Source organism: Varroa destructor, unplaced genomic scaffold, assembly GCF_002443255.2.
Source record: "Varroa destructor unplaced genomic scaffold, Vdes_3.0 BEIS01000001.1, whole genome shotgun sequence".
NCBI lineage: Eukaryota > Metazoa > Arthropoda > Arachnida > Mesostigmata > Varroidae > Varroa > Varroa destructor.
This window is the reverse complement of record NW_019211454.1, coordinates 75,838,271-75,859,213: the sequence shown is the minus strand read 5'-3', so window position 1 is coordinate 75,859,213 and position 20,943 is coordinate 75,838,271. Positions and strand designations below refer to the sequence as shown.

Below are 20,943 nucleotides of genomic sequence, written 5' to 3'. Positions count from 1 at the left end.
AGGGAAGTAACTCGAATAGTTGAATAGCTATGCTCTTCCATCTAATGCTTGTATGTATGTTTGTTGAAATATGCAAGCAGTCAAGAAGACGAAAACCCCGACCTATAATTGTATGACAAAACAGAAAGCAGCCGAAAAATTACCGTGTCTCTCATCTGGAGGAAATTCTGATATAAAATAACCTTCACTTCAAACCAAATGAAAATGTTACACTTAATTCAGGCAACGATCAGAGATAGTTCGGTCTTGCAGTACTATGGCAGAGAGCCACAAAGATAGTCTTAATCGAAGAAAAGCATAGAAATGTATTGGTTTTACCTGAGGAGCAAGTTGGTTTTCGAATACAAGGACGTCATATAATCTAAGGGGGAACAGTCGTACACCTTGGCCACTGCCCACGATGACATTGACCTCTGCTGTATCAGAACGGGACTGTCCTGGTTCTGCCTCATCGTCAGCTTTCACGACAAGTTTGTAGTGTGAGTGTTGCGCTGAATCCAAAGGTTTCGCCAAACGGATCTCACCCGTATTTGGCTCTACTGTGAAAGTTTGATCCTCGTCCGGAGCTGAAGTAATAGCAGCATATATTGTTCTGTATCACAATTCTAGTATTTCTTTATTCGATACTATATTAAACATTTCTTGACTTACTGATCTCATATAATAAAACATATTTTGTATGGCAAAGCTTGGGCCAAATATGCCTAGCTTCTCAGATAAACATTCCGCTATCTGAATTCCGTCACAAGCAAAGCCATTTAAAGAAGTTTAGTAAGACATTTTCTTTTGACAACAAAATCAGTTGTCACAACATACTTACAGACTAGCGAATAGTGGAAATTTCCAGAACCGGCGTCAAGGGTAAAGATCACATCACCCACTTTGGTGTTTTCGGCTACTTCAAGTGTGTACACAGACTTTGCGAAGTCAGGCACAACATCGTTGCGGTCAGTAACAGTTACCCAAAGTTTAGCAGTTGAACTAAGGCTAGGAGTCCCTTGATCGTATGCGATTACGGTCATATTGTAAAATTCTTGTTGTTCGAAGTCGAGTTTACTCAACGTCCATACTGTTCCGTCCTTTGAGTCAATATAAAATTTATTGCCGTGTCCGCCACCAAGTTTATAAAAGACGAGGCCGTTCTCACCGGCATCTGGATCAAACGCTCGTATTTGCGTAACTTTCTGTCCTGGATCAAGATTTTCCGGGACTTGAGCCAAATATGGATCAGTAAAGAACTTGGGCCGTTCGTCGTTGACATCGTCAACACCGACGGTTACATCGACGGTAGAATTACGCGGGACTTCTCCGTTGTCCAGAGCCAGAACTTGGAACGAATACGAGGCTTTGGCTTCGCGATCGAGCACCCCAGTAGCCCAAAGTTCACCAGTATGGACATCAATAGTGAACGGCAGTTGTTCCTCATCCTGCAATGAACAGTAATGTATATATCTTTTATATTCGCAACCTTGAAAGGGCTGTCATACCTCTCCGAATTTGTCTTTCGTCTTGTGGCCTTCGAAGTGTCTCTTAGACGATTGGCTTGTTGAAGCTTTACAGGCCACTTCAACCTATTCATGTTCATTTCAGTCGCAGCTACCTTTCTTGACATTTTTAGTAAATTACTGACAAATGTATCAGTCAATGATATGCATGGTGCTGCATAGAAGAGCACTTAAGGTCTATTGACACCATGCAGACTGTATGAATTCTTTATATTCATATATAAACTATACTAATTACCTTGGCAACAAGAAGAGCATAGTCGACGGCTCCATTTTGACCCTTGTCCTCATCCACCGCACGTAAAACCCCCAGGCGTCGTTTGGTTTCACGGTAATTTCCTTCTTCGATCCTGAAGTTATACTCACTTTTGACGAAGGTTGGTTGATGGTCATTGACATCTAGAACCGTGATATTTACCTAGACATAGCGCATAGAATTAGTTTCATTAGTTTCGTTCCACGCCAAGTGATACACAAGTGCCAACCGTTATACTGAAAGAAATGAAATAAATACTAGTAAATAGCAAATGGTGTATATAGTAACATCGTAAAAAGTGTGCGCTAATGAAATTGAAAAATGGGGAAAATGAGAAAGTAGGGTTACATGCTGTTTCATACACAAGGAGTAATCTGCATTAATGGTGTGTCGAAAATTAGCCAACTCAAAGCGATCTAGGACTTGATTGCGACGGATGACTTTGGCTCCGCTGGACTCACGCACCCTTCCCCCATAACTTGCGCTCTAGGTCAGTTCGAACCTTTATTTTGCAGAATTCTGGCCACCCGCATCTGATTTAACAGGATCTTATGACAAAACGTTATCAATATAAAATCGAAATAATTCAATCTATAATCTGAATCGTTACACGTTACCTCTTTTAGGAAATGCTATCGGTTTGCTCATTGACAGCAGATCTTGTTGTTTATTATAGATTTAAGCCGTACCTGGATAACATTGGCAAGTCCCTTGCCATCGGAGGCAGTGATGTTGAGATTATACACAGACTCAGGCTTAAGGCTTCCAACCACGAAGAGCTCTCCACTTTGTCTATCAATCCGAATGTTGCCACTTCCACCTACAGAAATGTCGGGGAGAATAGCGCACGACTAAAAATCTAACAAAAATTGGTAGATGTTCGTATGAATAATTCAGTATCATAAAAGTATTATAAAAATGATTTAATTAATTAAATAATTAAGTATCTTAATAGACGAAATTAGCCGCCTGATGGACCAATTTTCGGATAAAACCAGAAATCTGTTTAATGTACCTAAGCAAAGATGGTTTACTTCATTAATCATACGCTGTGATAAAGGCGTCACAAACGATTGATATCAAATAATTAAGAATTAGACATGTTTCATTCCAAAAATGGTTAAATGTTAACATGAATGATAAAAACGCCATATTTCCGTATTTTCGGTGGGCACAAAGCATACAATACTTTCTTCCTTAATAACACGTTTGCGAACAGTATACATATAACTGAAGATTCATTCATAGTTTACTGTGGAGATATTTTTAGTATTTGAGCTCTGATAAAACATGTTAGAATATAATGACAACTAATGTAGCCATTTCTTATCGACGACTTAGCGAGCAAGACTGGAGGCAGAGATCGGTAGGAGCATAACGCCCGCTAATCACAGATGCTCGGCTTATTAAAATAACCTTTTGTTGGATGGTGTATAGATAAATAATAGATCCCTAAGCCATTCGAACGTGTATTATGTGTGATATTGTAGATAGCGGCATAGAGGAACACTGATTTCATTCAAGTGGTGTACTAGAAACGATTTACCTCACCAGCAGTTAATTACATCATTATCATGTAGAAATTATACATACTAATAAAAGCTCTGTGTTTACCTGCAATATATTAAAAGGAATAATAGAAAAACAAACCACTTTGGTAATAAGCGAGAGACAAATGGTTAATGTTTATTCTTCGAGACTCCTTGTTCAGAAGGTCTTTGCTAGATGCGTAATTAAAGTTTCGCAGCTGTAGACGCACAAACTTGCTTTTTTAACAATAGACTTAATCACTGAAAACTGGAACATATAAGTGGAAGAGGTTATATCTTGTTGAAATGGCCTACCCGCTGTAACTGAGTAGTCGACTTTTGAGTTCGCTGTTCCCCTTTCGTCGATGTCAATGGCTTGCACTTGGGCGACTCGAGCACCTGGTCTTGCTGTTTCCGGTAGGAGAACCTTTAATGGGCCATGTTGGAACACTGGTGCATTGTCATTTTCATCTTCAACTCGGATGGTAAGGTACGTCGACGAGCTTAGATTTCCACGATCACGAGCGGTTACGAGCAGTTCATACCGTTCCGTCAACTCACGATCGAGAGTGGCAATGTTCTCTGGACTGCCCCCGGTAAAAATAACCGCTCCATTATCGAGAACAGAAAAGAGTTCTGCTCCGGGGCCGCTCAGTGAATAGCTCACAAGCGAGTTATTGCCAGCATCATTATCCACAGCATGAATGGCAGGCTTCTGTAATCGTTAACCAAAAAAACGTACTAAATTCCCTCGCAATCATTGCATGCTGTAATTGTTCGTGAAATGCGCCCATTGGTTTTAGCTGAGGCAGGCAGGGAGGCCAATCTGTTGAATTCTGCACAATGAATTTTGTTGACAGAATTAAGTAAAGCAACCCAAAAATAACAGTAATAATTTTTAAAACGGGCAGCGGCTTAAATATTGATATAAATACAGATATTGTTCCACGTACAACAGTCAAATGTTCTCAGTTATGAACCGAGTTCTCTTTTTTAAAAATAAAGAAAAATCCAGACCTCTTCTGAACGGCGAAAATTGACAAGCTGTTTTAAATATACAATAATATGACGAAATCCGAACGTCAAAATCATTTTCATATAATATTTGAGTAACGAAAGCGAAAATTGAGCGTATTTACTATCGCCTGTCATCTAACAAGTGAGCTAATGTTGAGTAAATACGCACTCTTTTCCTATTCATAATATAGATATTCTGTCAAAAAACGTGTAATATATGGCGAATATTTTTTTATTATGCACACAGATTCTTAGATTGTAGTCTTACAAGTTCAACATCATTTTTTCACTAAGGTGTTCTGAGAGCTGTACTATTATAAGTGAAGTTAAATTTACTTAATTTTAATTTAATGCTGCTTTGTATTTCAGTCTTGTGCGCATTTTTCTTCTTCTTTTTTCCGTTTGTAAACATAACGAGAGTGTTTACGTGTATTTCGAAACAAAACTGAAAACTCGCCTACGGAATCTTTATATGTATTTGCGAAAACAAAAGGAAACATTTTACAGTGATAGTTATAAAAGTCAATTTTAGGACACTCACTCGGGAGGCTGCACAACTTAACAAATTCCCTGAAATTACGATCTCTGTTATTTGCATCAAGTTGTTGTCATGGCGAAAATCTGGGGCTCCTATGAACAGTTTCTTTAGAATTACTATTATACGATAAAAGAATACTTGCGATTGTGACAGTTGTTCCAGGCGGAGAATTTTCACGAATGGATCCCTGATAGTTTTGAGAGAACGTTGGTATCTCGTCGTTTACGTCGACAACATCCACGCTAACCTCGCTGACCGTCTGTCGTTGCAAAATGCAAGGTGCTATGTATTATTGCGATGCCTGTAGGAAGTCCGTGCAGCTCTCTTCGTAACAGAATGGACACGTACAAAACTAAACGACCGCACGTTCACGGAATCGCAAGCAATAATATACTTTTTTTTTAAATCGTAAAAAATTAATATATATATTATATTTTTAAAATCGAATACATCGTACCACTTTGGTTGTTGGTCTTCGCTCTTCGAGCATCACCGTGAACGTATACTTGGCTCTTTTTTCGCGGTCGAGACCCGTTTTTGTGTAAATTTCACCCTCTTTGGTGATATTGAAGAGCGAACGCACGTCGGTATTAACAATTGAGTAACGCTGTTGTGAATTGGCTCGAGTTTTTTTCGACGCTAGTTCAACCTTCGTGCATTGAGTGACATCGTTAAGCCACCGCGAACGCCAGCGCATACGACATTTCATGTTTTTAAATTTCGCAAATGAAAACACACTGTTAAAAACTAAACACAGACCATCATTTGCTGCCAACTGTAGCTGAGATACTTCAAAAAGCTATTACATTTCTTGGTTTTCTTCGAAGATTTATTCGAAATGAACGGTGTAGTAACGCTAGTTATGAACACCCAGCAAAACTGGTGATTTCAAAGATCTTTTTAAAAACTATAACAAAGGTTGGAAGATCCATTAACAACCTACTAAGCATTTGAATAAATACAGATTATGTGTTCCGTAGATAAAATGGAAACTTTGATGGTGGAACTGGCTTAAATAATTTTACCTGATATGATAAGTCTACTATAATAACCAGGCAATGTTGCATCTTGAATTGCTCGTACAAAACATGCAGGAGTAATCCAGTTAATTTTAACGAAGATAACTTGTTTTTTTCTTAACATTGCTATTGCCTTTTCCCGTACGCCTAAAAAATTCGACACAGATTTCCGCGAGGCAAACCGGAATATCATAGTAAGGCGTAAACTTAAGACTCGAAAATTCATCAAAATGGCTCAAAAGCAATACTCGGCTGTTTAAGCTGGTCCCAGCGCTTCCTTTTGCTTTTTGGACTATCGAAGACAATGTAGATGAACGGACAGACGGTATACATGGGATCCACATAATATACAATCGCGCCACAGGAACGACAATTTAGCAATCAATATACATGCTGTCAATGAGTATATACAAGTAGTTTAGCTGAGAACAACAAAGGTGGAACATATACAAGCAGCACAACCTCATCGCAAAAAGAGAAATTATTCACTATACTGAAACAACGATGACTAAGAAAAAACTTAAAAACGAAATGAAAACCGGGACGTAAGAAGGAGATGATACAGTTTCGTTGGTGTATGGATAAACTTTTAAGGACCCCTGCAATTTCCATAGCAGCTTTTAGTCGTGCATGATAAAGATAGTCAACGTTGTTTTTTGTCGCGAACTAAAACGCTTTTAAAGATCTTGTACCGCTGATCTTTTACGCCTCTTCATGTACCGTATGTCACCCACAAAGAAAAACACCGTCCAGCATATATGCTGGGGATAGATATAAAAGCAGTGTTTTACTACATGGTTTTGCATAGTAAGATGATAATATGTGGTATGAATTGAGTTTCCATTGCGAGATCCACTATGAGGACAACGCAAAGTGCAAGCGACCTTTTGCTAACAAGGTTCAAGAAGATGGATTGCTACACAGCATGCCACACTGAAAGGACCAGTTATAACAGAATTCATGGGATCGGTTTTGATTTTTTAAGAATATAAAAAGTTGAATAAATACCATTACACTTTCTTCAGTCAGTGTCATTTTATATTTGTAGCAAGCACCGTAAATATCGAAGCAGTGATGATATCGTTTCCTAAAAATGACGTTTGGTCTGCTTTTTGGAGACTCTCCGCCGTTCCAGCTAGCGTGCAAAAATTTTTATATTCATATGCCATTGTTATTAGTGATATACTTTTTTTGCTAAAAATTGTCAATTATTTCAACTACATTTGTACACATTAGTTAAAAAGATTAGCTCAATGCAACCATTTAAGAAGGCTAAGTTTCAGATTAGATAGAATACTCTCGCGATAGCCTTTGTTAATATTACAGATTAGTATCAACTGAAACATGTATTTAGAACACACGAGATTTTTTTTACTCTTTATATCATGGATGCCAGAATAGTAGTTAGTAGAGCATTAGTATGTAATGTTATATAGAAGTAAATAGTAAAATGATATCGATATGGAAATGCTAGAAACAGTAAGAAGAATAGTTTAATGAAAGTACACCTTTTTAATTATCCGACCCCAATCTGTTGAGATTGTACGAAACATTCAACCCGAAATATATATTTCAAACTTCGATAGCTTCTGGGTATTTTAAACGTACCTCTTTACTTTTATTGACACCAACTGCCTAGAACAAACGTTACTGAAAAGGAATATAAAGGAAAACTCAGTATGTATTACCTGTCCAACGACAGCGCCAGCAACGTTTTCCAGAACGGAAAATTTGTATGTGTTCTGGTTGAATCGGGGGTCTCGTTCCTCAGCCTCATGCACGTAGATTTTTAAAGAGGCCCGGGCTTCCCATTTTCCATCACTTGCTACAAGGATAAGTGTATACTCCTGTGACTCAGATATATCTAGTGGACGACTGATATTAATGGCACCGGTGATGGGATCCACTTCGAACGGTACTGTAAGTGTTTACAACGGGTAATCATTAACCTCAGTCTAATTATATACAGTGTTATAAGACGCCCCCATTTTTGAAATAATTTCGTATGCGAATAACGTGATAGGACAGCGCGAACAAGAGCAATGCTTAAGTGGGTTTCCGAAAGCGCTCTGCGGCTGAGGCTTGATTCATCAAGATCAAATGTTTTTGACGAAATTGAATAGGAGACAACGTGCACTTACGCATCGGATCATTTCCAGCAAATCGATATCGCATTTTTGTATTAGCGACTGTGTCAGGGTCTGTTGCTTTTACAGTTTCGACAACAGTTCCGATTGGTGCGCTTTCCGAAATAAATTGGTAATACGCCTCACGTTCAAATGTTGGCGGGCTGTCATTGACATCGTGTATCACAACAGCCACCGTTGTCGTGCCTGTTCGTGACGGAGTGCCCATGTCACGGGCAGCCACGATCACAAAGTGAAGGGCTGTGTCATCGACCTGATCAATATTAAGGTGCAACAAATGCAAATAGTGATTAAATAATAACAGCGGAAAAACTGATACCCTGGCACGTTACTAATGCCGTACCTAAATGTGACGTGAATGTAATTTCATCTTTTTTTGCAAGCACGTGCAGTAAATATTTAAAGTAGAGCCGCTTGTTGACAATAATCCATGGTTAAATATCGTTGGAGATGGTGCATGCAAGGCTTTCCAGAAAATTATATTATTGAAAAGCGTATAGTCCATGCCTCGTCCAGAAAGGACGACTTTGTCTATTCTTTTTTTTTGCTAAAATTCTGTCGCACTGCTTAATCGTTAGCCTAATAATGAAATCTCTATAATTCTAAATGAGCTAACAATAAAAAATAATAGTTAATAAAGGTAACAGTAAAAATGTTTTCTACTATCTTTAGTTGACCTTATATTTGTCCCGGTCTAGTTCCGAAACAATTTTTAAAAGTGCTCCATGTTCATTTACTCCCAGACGAAACTGGTTCTCGTTGTTTCCGTCGACTATATATAACTCCACTTGTCGGTTGATGCCTGAAATGGAAACGGCATCGGCAGTAATGTATCGACTAAGTCCCAGCCCTCAACATCGACACGGGCTACTACTTATACTTCACGGAACGCAGAAATAAGGTCTCATCAAAAGACTATTATGTAGATTCGCAGGAGCGTTATCATAACATAATACAAAAATAATTTAGGTACTGACAATTCGCCGACAATAATCCTATTCGCTCTGCTTTCTATCAAGTTACGAACATGCAATATAATCTACCCAGTCCTGTCTATAACATTTAAACAGGTGTACAATTTTTGAAAGGTCGACTGAACAACTGCTTCATAGTTTCTGAGCCATGATCTGCTGGCTCATTAGGTTTTTATTGGGTTAGAAGACACATTCGTTGTCTACCATGTATCATACCATAACGACGAATCGGCGCTAATCAAATATGCAACACAAAACAGTTCCCGTACGATTTGCCGTATATGTAATAATAATAATAATCATGCCGGTATTAACTGCTAAAGGTAAAATAAAAACAAGATTACAGAGATTATTGCCAGCATGCACAACTGAAGCAAAACGATGTCATTTAAAAATATTTAAGTTCTGTGTACGAGTCAGATTTTTTATTTCGCTAATTTATTTAGAGCGCGGATATAAGCGTTTAAAGGTTCCAAATAAGAAACAAATGCTTACCATCGTCGTAATCAGCGACGGGTAATTGGACGAACTGGTTGAGACTCGGTCTTCCTTCGGTGACATTGAGGAAAAACGTATCGTTGAGGAAAGTTGGGGTCCAATCATTTGTGTCCAAGATTTTGATATGAATCGTAGCACGGCCTGTATTATTTGCCGAATCGATGGCCACAATCTAGGTGAATATGTTAACAACAGAATACAAACGGATACGTTGAAAATATGACCACTATCTTACCAAGTTGAGTCTTCGAACGAGGTATCATACACATAACATTTCAGAAAAATTAAAACTTTATGTCACAAATAGTCTAAAAATTGAATCAGACGTTTTTTTCTTAGTAATTCGTATTGGTCTAACAAAGCTTATCAATTCATCCATGCTCATCGACAGCCAAAAATATTTAGAAAGTAATGTATGTAAGAAATCCGCCCGGCTATTATTCGATAACCTTTTCGATTTTACCGTTTACAATGCGATTTAATCAGTTTAAATATCTCTGTTCTCTCTTCCTCACACTGTCTCCACTGCGCTACAAATAAAATTACTATTCCGAATCCCGATTCTGAAAGTTGCCGAAAAGCATAATACCTGTGCCATGTGCTATTCATCAGGGAATCAGCCAATAAGCAGCGGGACACTATACTACCAAAAATATTGTTTGTAGGAAAAATAAGAAAGAACCACATAAATAAACTGGACGCAAAAATCCTTATCCAATGACTTATTAGAGGTAATTTCTAGGGGAGAGATGGAAGGCTAGGAAATTAATCAACTGAAAAAACTACAACTATATCATAATATGTGGGGTAAATAAGCGACGAAAAACGAAAAAGAAACGAGAAAAAAGTGTTTCTATCCATATAAGTGCAGGTCGGCTTTGTCCAAAAAATGCCTAGCACGCAATGAAAACATGAAAGATGCGGTGATTATAGAAATGGAAGAATTATGTAAGTGATATGGTTCTAGAGTTAGCAGCCTTCTTGAGCATCTGTCTGGGTAACGGGTAGTAACTGTTCTTCAACAACCACATAGGCCTCTTAGGAGCTGGGGGTGTTAACTCGACTTGCTGCTCTGGTCGCTCAATCTGACTGCGTTTGTAGTGAAAACCGTGAAATTTGTTCTAACAGCTACATGAAATACAAAAACTATGTCGTTGAACAAACATGAGTGGCAGCACCAGTCCAACCTCCATTTTGTAACTTCCACTCTCGGTACAAAGTTTTCAAGAGATTTTTCCTTGCAGACGTGACACTACCAGACGAACATCGCTTAAATTCCCAACAATATCTTCTCTCTGTAGGCTCTACCCGAGGCTACGATCTATTCACCTTGCCCCCCGTTTTCAGAAGCGTGCTTTTGGCATAAGTTCCGATTCCAGTCTACCACAAACTGCTTGAATTATATATTGTATCAGCTTAACTCAAACATGGTACAACATGACAGGTATAAATGTATCCCACCATAGGTTTGACGAGATTTACTGCATGATATGACGTTCTAACCATACGCTAAATGCGAAAGTTGATAAGCAGTATTTTTCAAAACATTTTTCCTCACTTGTGTAGTAAATGTTCGGCACAGTGGCTGAACAAAATGAAGCAAAAAAAAAATAATGCGATGATGCAATTACCGCATAACGATATGCCTCTAGAAACGCACTATTTCTAGGTCCGGGCAATGTAGCTGGTGGAAAACATAAGTGCCACCAGTTAAAAACTTTGGGTAACTACTAAATTGGGGAAGTTTCACCTTTAGACTGGTGCGAATACATTAAAGCTGTTTTCCAGGCCTAAGTCAGTACATAGCCGCTACTGGTAGGAGCTTCACCAGCTTCCCCAATGTCAACCTGGAGAACGACGATAGCACCACGGATGGCTGACTCCACTTGGGAATGGTAAGAAGGTCCATTTTCATTTGCATTCTGCTTTGCTCCCCATCACTTTTGCCTGGCTTGCTTTTCCTCTTTTCTCAGTCTACTCTGCTCTTTCACTTAGAATTCCTACTTACATACTCCTACCACTTTCTCATCAGCTCTTTGATGTGATACTTTTAATGTACGCTGTCAATCAGTTTATTCAGGCGTATGCACGCATAACTTACCTGCCATAAGGAAATGTAGCCACTACGATAGCTGCCCTTGTTTCCGTGCTTTCGTAATCAACGTTACTTGCCATTATATTGTTGAAAGAGGTAGAGAGATCCATTACAAGAACATTAAACAGCTGTTTAAGTTTACGGGTACATGGTTCCTTTAAGCAACCTCTTATGCTGTGCACATCTCATAATACATGTCGTGCAGCGATGCGTGCTCAATTTATAATAGTACCTTTTTGAATGCTAATGTTTATGGAAATTATTAGCAGAGGAACTATGTTACTCGTATGAAGCTAATTTGAAAAATTTCCTTTAATAAGTGAAGAACTATTTCCACGCAATAAAACGCTTAAAACCATTGAGTTGTTGTAAGCGAGTTTTGGCTAAAATGATCTTTAAAATATGTTAAAGGTACTCGATTTTTAGTACACTTGACTTAGCACTCCGGCAGCTTCCTTACGTCCATATATCTCCCATTTGCGATCCTACGAACAATTTGTTTATCTATAACTTTTTGAAGTAAATTAATAGTGGGTGATGCTCACTCGCCAATTGCCCTTTTTAATTCTAAAAAGCCTAGTGATTACACAGAAGTAGATCTGGAAAACCAGCTGAGGTCAACGTTGTACATTCCATTTCTCAAGCCAGACAGTAGTTAAGGCATGGCGAGAATGACGCTGTCATTACCTCGTACCTTTGACGACAATGCCAACGATCTATAAGTCTTTTGAGAATCTCAAGATACCGGGTGGTATTCACTGTTTTATTTTCGGCTTTGGTGTCTATTGAAAGTACTACCATCATTTTACGTTCGAACCTACCCGATTGTGTTGCCTAACTCCAGGGCGACGTCATCCTTTCGCCTCACGTCTATCCGGCTGGTGGTAGAAATTGAATCTTGTGTATAGTGGCTGTATGCTCCAAGGGGATTTTTTGTCGATTAAAGCTATTTAAGCACGCTCGAATAAATAACGCATTTCTAACTAACATGAGGTATATTTACGGGCAAGCCATTTTTACTCAGTTCGGAATTTGCACTGTTTGTGTTATCATATGCGATATGTTAAAGTTAAGTGCCAGCTTTGGCCGACAGAGCCTTTAGGCCTCGAGCTCTGTCTTTGTGAAAATCCTCCTCGATTGCTTCAATGCGTTTTTGTCTTTTGGGCCCTATTATCTAGTCACCTCCCCACTGGTTTTTAACACTTTCGCTCTTGAGATGTTTACATCATTCGCATCTATGCTTTTGCTAGGAGCACTACATGCCTTAAATATTATATTCTCTCACCAGGCCACATTTTATAATACATTCAAGAAGTTCTATTTTCTTTATAGTTATAATTTCGTTGTGTGTTAACTAGATTTTTATTTTAGGTTTGGGTAGAATCTTTGAAGTTAAAAAGAATGCGCTTTTAACACCTACTGCACTTCGTTTTTTACCGAGCTTATGGAACAATCCGGGACAATTGTATCGAACGCTGTTAAAGTCCATGTCTTAAAGAACTACCCAAAAATCCATGGTTTAAAAATGGCATCTTGAATCTTGCAGATTTACTTTGCTCCGACCACCGAAGTCGACGAGGGCCGCCTGACAGTATTTTTAAAGGTAGGCAGGCTGTAAAAAGAGCTGCGAATGAGCCGTAAAAATAAACTGCAATTATCTTATCATATTTTATATCCTATTTTATAGATCTCTTATATTCTTATATATCTTATTTTCAGTCGATAGTTTTAAAAAAAATTAGGGGGCAAGTGAAGTATACAAGACGGTTCTCATTGACTTTGAGAACACACTCGATATTACAATGACCGATTCATATAAAAAAAAAGTCACTGCAGGTGACGACAAGTGGTTTACCCACATCAATATGAAGCAGAGAAAGGAATCAGTGGATATGCTTGGGCCCGGAGTTCATTGAGGTCTAAACGCGAGGCATACTATAATTTGCGTTTGATGAAATTAGAAGAGTCTCGTACATTCAAAAATGCTTAGCAAAACCGAGACGATCGACAAGGAGCGGTATGTAGCCCAACTTTAAACAGTGAACATGGATATTCAAGAGAAAACGCCGAATCGACGAGGCACAACAATTCTTGTGAACTATAATACTGCACTATATCGAAGATCATTAAGATGACCCAGCAACAGTTCTAGTGGGAAGTTTTTCTGTGCCCATTATACTTCCTGAACCTCGCACCGACAGGTCACCATTTTTTCTGATTACTGGCAAATGGGATCCGCAACAGAACCCCGGAGAATAAAAAGGTTTTCAAAAAAATACGGACGAGTTCTTCAGTATTAGACCCGAAAATTAGTAGTGAAAGCAAATATATTGATTGAGAGGTGGAAAAAAGTGATGAAGGGCGACGGAAAATTGTGAGCGAATAACTATTTTGATGAAAAAAAAACAAGCACCTCATATTTATCAGCCAACAGTAACATGCATTGGGTGCACCCTTAATACTTACGTAATCTGTGAGTTATTACAGTATGTTGTCTATACAAAACACAACTTTAAAGTTGTGTTTTGAATAGTGTATAACATAAGTTCTTAAAAACTTATGTTCATTTCGGATTTCGCAAAATTCTAGAATGTGATACAAACCTTGAGGCTGTAGTTCGGCGTCCTTTCGCGATCGGGTATTGTCTTAACCGAGAGAATACCGGAATGTTCATCCAGCGTAAACTCTTCCTCAGGATCTCCTTCCATAACGTAATAACGCAATTTGCCAGCGTCTAGGCCGTCGCGATCAGTTGCTGACACATGCACAACCACATGACCTGGTGGAGTGTTCTAAGCAGTCAAAATAGTACACGATTGTAAGGATACGGTGTTAATGATTTTTCGAAAACTGCACTAATTCAGTCCTAATCCACACTTCAGACACGGTTAAAGTCATACAAACTATTAGCAAGTACTAAACAAAGGGAAATTTGGAAGAGTAGAAGAAACATTACTGGAATGTTTCTTCTACTACCTATATACATCATTAAATCCATTGAGCGAGCAGGAGGAAATCTAGACAATATATTAGTAGTGAACGATTCATCTCTTTCTTCAACACGCACGATGCAAGTTATGTAAGAAAAATGTCCTATGGAACCTTTAAGTTTATTTTAGCTAATTCTATTATCCAGGTATTTAAAGAGTTTTCCTTTTATCAATACACTCGACAAAAATCAGTGCATCTTAATTGTTGCACGTAAGCCCCCCTTATCGAATCATCAACTACTGAGAAATATCGATAATTTGGGAGTAAACAGAGTGAATGATACATTTTATTGGCCTCAATCCAAAGCTGTCGTTCTCCACCGTCAGGTATGCGAAAAATACGATCGGACTAATAACTTCATGCTTTGCGAATGCCTTTTTTTCGAACAGCGCAAACAAAAGTTCTGTTCCTTGCACCGACGATTATTATCAGAATAAGGTCACAAACACCATTTCTAGCATTAGTCGTCGACCTAGTTAGGTTAGACTCGGCAGTTATAGTATCTCAAGTCACGCAATCAATGTCTCCCTTAAAATAATATTAAGCTAAGCTTGTAGGAGAGGATGATTTTAGTCGCTCTTATTATGCTCTGCACATATGGCGGCCACATGGAAGATAGTCGGGAAATCTACATACCGTATCTTGTATTTATTTGATTTTTTCCTCTGTAACTTGCTCTCAGTGGAAAGTCACACGTTAGAAAGGACAGGGTACTCTTTTCATATTCGCCAAAACACAACAACGCGCATGGCACCAAGAAAGCTTTTGATTCACCTTTTACTCTTTCTCTACATGAATATATACGTATGCCTATGGAACAACCGATTTTTTTGCGTTCAGTTCATAGTCCTACATGAAACATAATGACCCAGACATACCTCATCGAGTTCCACATGGTACTCAGCCTGGTCAAACACTGGGCTGTTATCATTGACATCGTCGATATGGATTCGGACACGAGTATTGCCTGCGCAACGCGAGTTAGCCGCAGCCACGGTAAGAGTGAAGACGCCTTGAAGAAAAGTTGGCATGGCATCTCGGTCGACGGGCTTTTTGACACGTAGTGAAACAGTATTCAGGGAAGAGGTGTCCAGGTAGAAATTGTCCGCTGAATTATCTTCAGTAATCTGATAGGAAATCTGTAACGGGAAGGAATGTACATTGACTCCTAGAATTTTTTTCTCACATTAAGAGAACGTATAGTTTCAATTAAGACAAGAATACAATTAACAAAGATTAAACACTATTGTTTTCTCCGGGAAATGAAAATATGAATGACACATGTTTCAAACGGAAATACTAATCTACCTTGTCGAATTTTTCAGCATCCTCGGCATGTAGATTAGCTAGGAGCTGGCTGTCAGGTGGTGAGTTTTCCTGAACCGACGCAAAATACTCCGAAAACGGGAATCTCGGACAGCGGACATTTTTATCTGCTAAACGAATAACCACTCCAGCTTCTGTCACTTCTGCAGAATTTCGTCGATTCGTGGCGATCACCATAAAATGGTACAGAGATTGCTTTTCAGCGTCCAAACGAGATGTAGTCACAATTCGACCCTAAAATCGATACACATAACATCGTTAAATACTGCACCTCTTGATGCTGCTTATGTACGTCATTTAACAAACGTAACGAACGCTGTTTGTTATAACGGGCATCATCCGCTACTTCAGGCATCATTTTTTCACCAGAATTCAATTTTTTTGGATAAAACAAAGCAATCAATTCGTCATGGCGAATACCGCGCGTCGTTTCTAAAATTTGAGTGAAGATCAGTTACTAATTTCTTCGCGATAGGCGAAACTCTAACGAAACCAAAAACTCGTTTTCATGCGACTTGCAAAAACTCCAAATAATATATTCATGAAGCAAACCAAAAGAGTCGGACTAGGGTTTAGATTTGAAGAGGAAACTCTCAAAGAGCTTAAAAGGCCATTATTTCTTGATATACCTAAAATATATAATTTTTTTTTTAAAGAAAGTAATACTAATTGGGTCCTCTAGATGAGCTCTAATGATTAGTCTATCTAAAACTTTACTACGTTTTATTCAACCTCTGGCAGTTTCTACTCTTTTGTTTTTTGGGGGCTTTAAAATTTAATTAATAACAAATAATTAATAATAAAATAAATTAATAATAAAAAATGTAATTCCGCTGTAACTTCTATGCGCGGCGTACATAACGGATATTTAAGTGACTTTACGACTACTGATAGCACTAGACGCACAGTTACTATTAAAAAGTTGTTCGTAAATTAAAGAAAGAATATTTTAAAAATGAGTAGTAAGCGGGCTGAAACTATGAGTGATTATTTTTAACAAACAATTTACACTTGGAGCCGATACAAAAAATGTCGTTGAAGTATCTGATTTTGTCTACTTCATTCATGTAAACAACGCATAATATAATTTAGACGCGCCACACTGTATATATAGGTACATGCGTACATACGTATGTATACGTATTGGTGCTCGATTCTCGCACAACATGCAATATCTTTATCATAATTGGCGCTTCTTCAATTAAGCGATATTGCTGGACCGTGTTGAACGTCCGATTACTGTAGACATTTTACAGATGTTCATTTATCACCCTGTATGTTACGTAGAAATTATTTTTTCTGAATAAATTTTGGTTAGCTCGCCTTAAATCGATCAGAACCTATCGGGATGTCTTTGAGGCATGTTACAACGCCTCTAAGCACCCATCATAGAGAAGGAAACAGTAGATTCCGATATCGGAAAACGGAGAAAACCAAAATGTTGCGAGCCAAAGGCTCGCTAGGTCAGCTTCTGCTTCTGATAGCTTAAAATTGAATTCTGTGGCATCTTCCGCATCAGTCTCTGTAGTTGTAAACAGTTATCCTTTGTGAAACGAAAATTACGTTATACAAGTGTAGCACGCCGTAGCTTCTACGAGACATACGTAAACGTCGAGTAGTACCAGAAAGAAAGACAGCAACGCAGAAGGTAAAACTCTTCTTTTGTACCAATAACTTGTTTACAATATCACACCTAAACATGCTGAAATGGTAAAACAAAGAAAAAGCGTGTATAAAGGAAAGCAGCAGGTTTCCTATTGAGCACCCGGTTGATATTGATCATATTACTGTAGATGTTAGAGAGCCGAGGCAGGCTCCGACGCATTACCTGTAGTTTCCGTGTTTGTCAACTTTAACCTAAATCCCTGCAGGTTAGATAATTATAATTTTTTAACATGCTAATTTCGTTATAATAAAAACGCATATCATTGGGTTTCTATGTGTCTACATAGCATTGACATAAGAAGGCTTATCCTTAAGATATTTTTTATAAGTGATACCCACCTTTTCTTAAACTACAAAGAGGTAGATTAGAAAAAGGAAACGATTTTTACCGTATCGTGATTGATCGAGAATTTTCGGACATGTGAACCGTCGTCGCCGGTTATGTTGTACCAGACCGGAGAACCGTCGGGAATGGTAGCACGGGCGTCCAATACACTAGCACCCGCCTCTAATACACTTGGAGCATCAATTGAGTATTGAGCTGAACTGAAAGCTGGTGATGGATTATCAATACTTTCAGTAAACACTTCCACTCGCATTTGCACATGACTGTAATGCGAAAGAGAGAGAGAGAGAGAGAGAGAGCAAGCGGGAAGAGAAAAAGAAAAATGTGTAATTTTTTTTTGCTAAAAATTGTTTACTGATATACCTCTCTAAATTCGTTGTGACCCCACTTTAAGGAAATTGTTTCATTAAACTAACTAGATATAACATATAATAATTATAATGGGAAACTTACTTGCTCAACGGATAGGTGGAACTATCTGTGGCTACTATACGTAAAATCTCTGCGCCAACGACGAGAGGTTGGGTAGCGAATATTTGCCCCGTTTTTGGATGAATTAAGAAACGCAAAGAAGGCGGGTTCAGCTCAAAACGGATATCATTATTTCCCGAAGCAGCGGAATCAAGGTCGTGCGCTTGCACCCGATACACAAGTTCGTTTTGACCAGTAGAAACGGGAACACGAAGAACTCGAGGAAGCGACAGGAACTCAGGTGCATTATCATTGACATCGTTTACTGTGACCTGAACAACAGTTGTAGCATACTGCGGTTCTTTAGCGTCATCACGTGCTTCAACAAAAATCTCGAGATGTTTTGTTTTTTCATAATCGAGTGCTTGAACAAGAGTAATCTTCCCTGAGGTTTCGTCAATTTTAAAAGCGCCTTTCATACTTGACCGCACGATTCGGTAAAGAACACTGCCCGCCCTTCCAGAATCGGGATCACTTGCGTGCACCTGTCAATTTAGTTAACGGAAATCAGACTGACTGACCGACTAGTACAGAATGCTCGTACAAATCGTAAAATCTTAATCATTCTTGTAGCGGATATGTAGACGCGACGCTTGAATCTAATACTATTGCTAAAGAAATATTGGAATGGATGCAAAATCATTGCTTAAAGGAGGGACAATATGACTCCCATCCTTATTAGGAATGCGAACAATTACTACTTACTAAAGGTCACTGTCAGCATATATACAGTTCGAACTTTTTTTACCTATTTGTAAACCAAAGGCACAGTCGTATTATACTGTCTCACGCGCTAACAATAGGCGTGCATATGAAACAGTTTACCTGAACCAGGGGTACGTTGGCTGCATTTTCATCAACAAAGACGCTGTACGCGAACCTTTCAAATACCGGTGGGTGATTGAGCGTATTGGAGATACGGACGTAAAGCATTGTACGGCCAATGTTAGATGTAGCACCATGATCTTGAGCAAACACTTCCATTTCAAAGGTAGCATTGCCGTTTCCACCTGTTGGCACCTTACGGGCGTTTGTTAAGGCCGAGGCGAGACGAACCAGACCAGTCTTAGGATCAATTTCGAAGATTCCATGAGTGTTTTTTATCCAGTACGTGATCTCACCATTGTTAGCTGTATCAAGATCCACAGCATGCAGCTGGATAACAGAACGGCCAGCCTGTGAGTCCGTCGGAATAGTTACCACGTAGCGTTCTTTCTCAAAACGTGGCGGATTGTCATTTTCGTCGGTAATTTCTACGGATATAGGCACCTGTTGCATAATAACAAAGAAGGAGTTGGTAACGATCAAATATGTCCATATATGTAGATAATGCTCGTCTAATAGGCAAAGACAGAGCTATTTGAAGAAACGTACGAAAAAGGAAATCGATGCTTGTCTAGCGCATTCATGTGTCATTCTGACCTCACCTTTGCGTCGAATTTTCCATCTTCAGCAGAGACTGCAAACTCATAGTTCTCTTTCAACTCTCGGTCCAGCACTTTAGCCGTGCAGACGTCGCCTGTCTTCGAGTTGATTGTAAATGGAATATCCTTGTTTAAAATCTTGTACATTAAGGTGTCCACTGAATCGCCTGACCGTGCTGTGATCTGCAAATACATTGCATATGTTAGATCAAAAACTTGATTATGCCAGAGCTCATTTAGCGTAAAGCTTTGTGGCCCAATGTTGTCGTCGTTGGATTCATTGCGAAAAGTAATCAGAATCAATTCACTGCCATAAAGGCTGATACTTCTACTAATATGCAATTCACGTTGTCAGTGTTTACTTATAAGTACTGTAATGTTACTTATATAAGGCCTACGATACCATAACCTAATAAAAGGGCCAATAAAAGCTAGTTTGAAAAACTAATCTGATCTCATTATAGATGAAGGATTTAAATAAACTCATTTGCGAATTCTCTTTTAGGTTGCGTATTTAAGACTGCATTAACTAAATTGGCACCTGTCGCAGAATAGTTTTTAACAAGTATACGACAACCGTTAAAGTGGACAGACTGCGCTCGAAAATATTTTTCACGCTTTTTCTTCTACGGATTTTACTTGCTTCATATGGCAAGCTAGTCAGGTAACGGTTTACATTAGCTCAAGGGGACAAACAAGCGTGTATGGCACATTACTCAGAGGAATAACTGGTCATTCATATTTCCTCTGCTCGCTTTAAATCTGTCAAATAAAACCTTTTACTTATTCTCTCAATGTTTCTACTGTCTATTACTCTCCTATTCTAATTCTTTAACAAGACATATCGTGCAGGGAGAGTACGATCCAGCTGGAGAACTATTACTATCCGAACTTCAGGAAATATAATCGTACACGTAATTGCGCTTGTCAAATGAACCGAAAGCCATTTCAAGGGTTGGATTGACTTTGCTATGTATTGTGCTGCGGTGATAAAGCCGTAGTGACTGTGAACGAATAGCGCACGCTGGAAAGTCCCTTCATACTGACATGTAGCTAGTGAGAACAATTGATTAAATCGAGGGGGTTAAGGGCTCATGAGCTTCGTCACACAGTTTACTGTAGACAACCCAAGGATAGCTGTC

General features: G+C 38.8%; 1 protein-coding gene and 1 long non-coding RNA gene across 8 annotated transcripts in view; one reads left to right on the top strand and one right to left on the bottom strand.

The window, feature by feature from the left end:
- The window catches only part of LOC111243433 (protocadherin Fat 3-like), a 162,584-nt gene that overhangs the window by 19,132 nt on the left and 122,509 nt on the right, over positions 1-20,943 (bottom strand). For all 7 annotated transcript variants that reach the window (XM_086978391.1, XM_086978386.1, XM_086978387.1 and 4 more), the window contains 18 exons: positions 19,805-19,984; positions 19,203-19,646; positions 18,360-18,862; positions 17,950-18,169; positions 15,878-16,129; positions 15,448-15,708; positions 14,182-14,370; positions 9,481-9,655; positions 8,689-8,813; positions 8,006-8,264; positions 7,553-7,782; positions 5,303-5,494; positions 4,988-5,104; positions 3,606-4,005; positions 2,451-2,581; positions 1,744-1,923; positions 821-1,427; positions 319-566 (listed from right to left, as the gene is read on the bottom strand). In XM_086978391.1, the coding sequence (XP_086834517.1) occupies positions 319-566; positions 821-1,427; positions 1,744-1,923; positions 2,451-2,581; positions 3,606-4,005; positions 4,988-5,104; positions 5,303-5,494; positions 7,553-7,782; positions 8,006-8,264; positions 8,689-8,813; positions 9,481-9,655; positions 14,182-14,370; positions 15,448-15,708; positions 15,878-16,129; positions 17,950-18,169; positions 18,360-18,862; positions 19,203-19,646; positions 19,805-19,984 (4,713 nt within the window). The remainder of the gene's footprint in view (positions 1-318; positions 567-820; positions 1,428-1,743; positions 1,924-2,450; positions 2,582-3,605; positions 4,006-4,987; positions 5,105-5,302; positions 5,495-7,552; positions 7,783-8,005; positions 8,265-8,688; positions 8,814-9,480; positions 9,656-14,181; positions 14,371-15,447; positions 15,709-15,877; positions 16,130-17,949; positions 18,170-18,359; positions 18,863-19,202; positions 19,647-19,804; positions 19,985-20,943) is intronic.
- On the top strand, positions 10,320-13,286 carry LOC147759104 (uncharacterized). Its single transcript, XR_015319801.1, has 3 exons — positions 10,320-10,927; positions 11,272-11,378; positions 13,125-13,286. It is a non-coding gene; the product is annotated as an uncharacterized LOC147759104 (long non-coding RNA).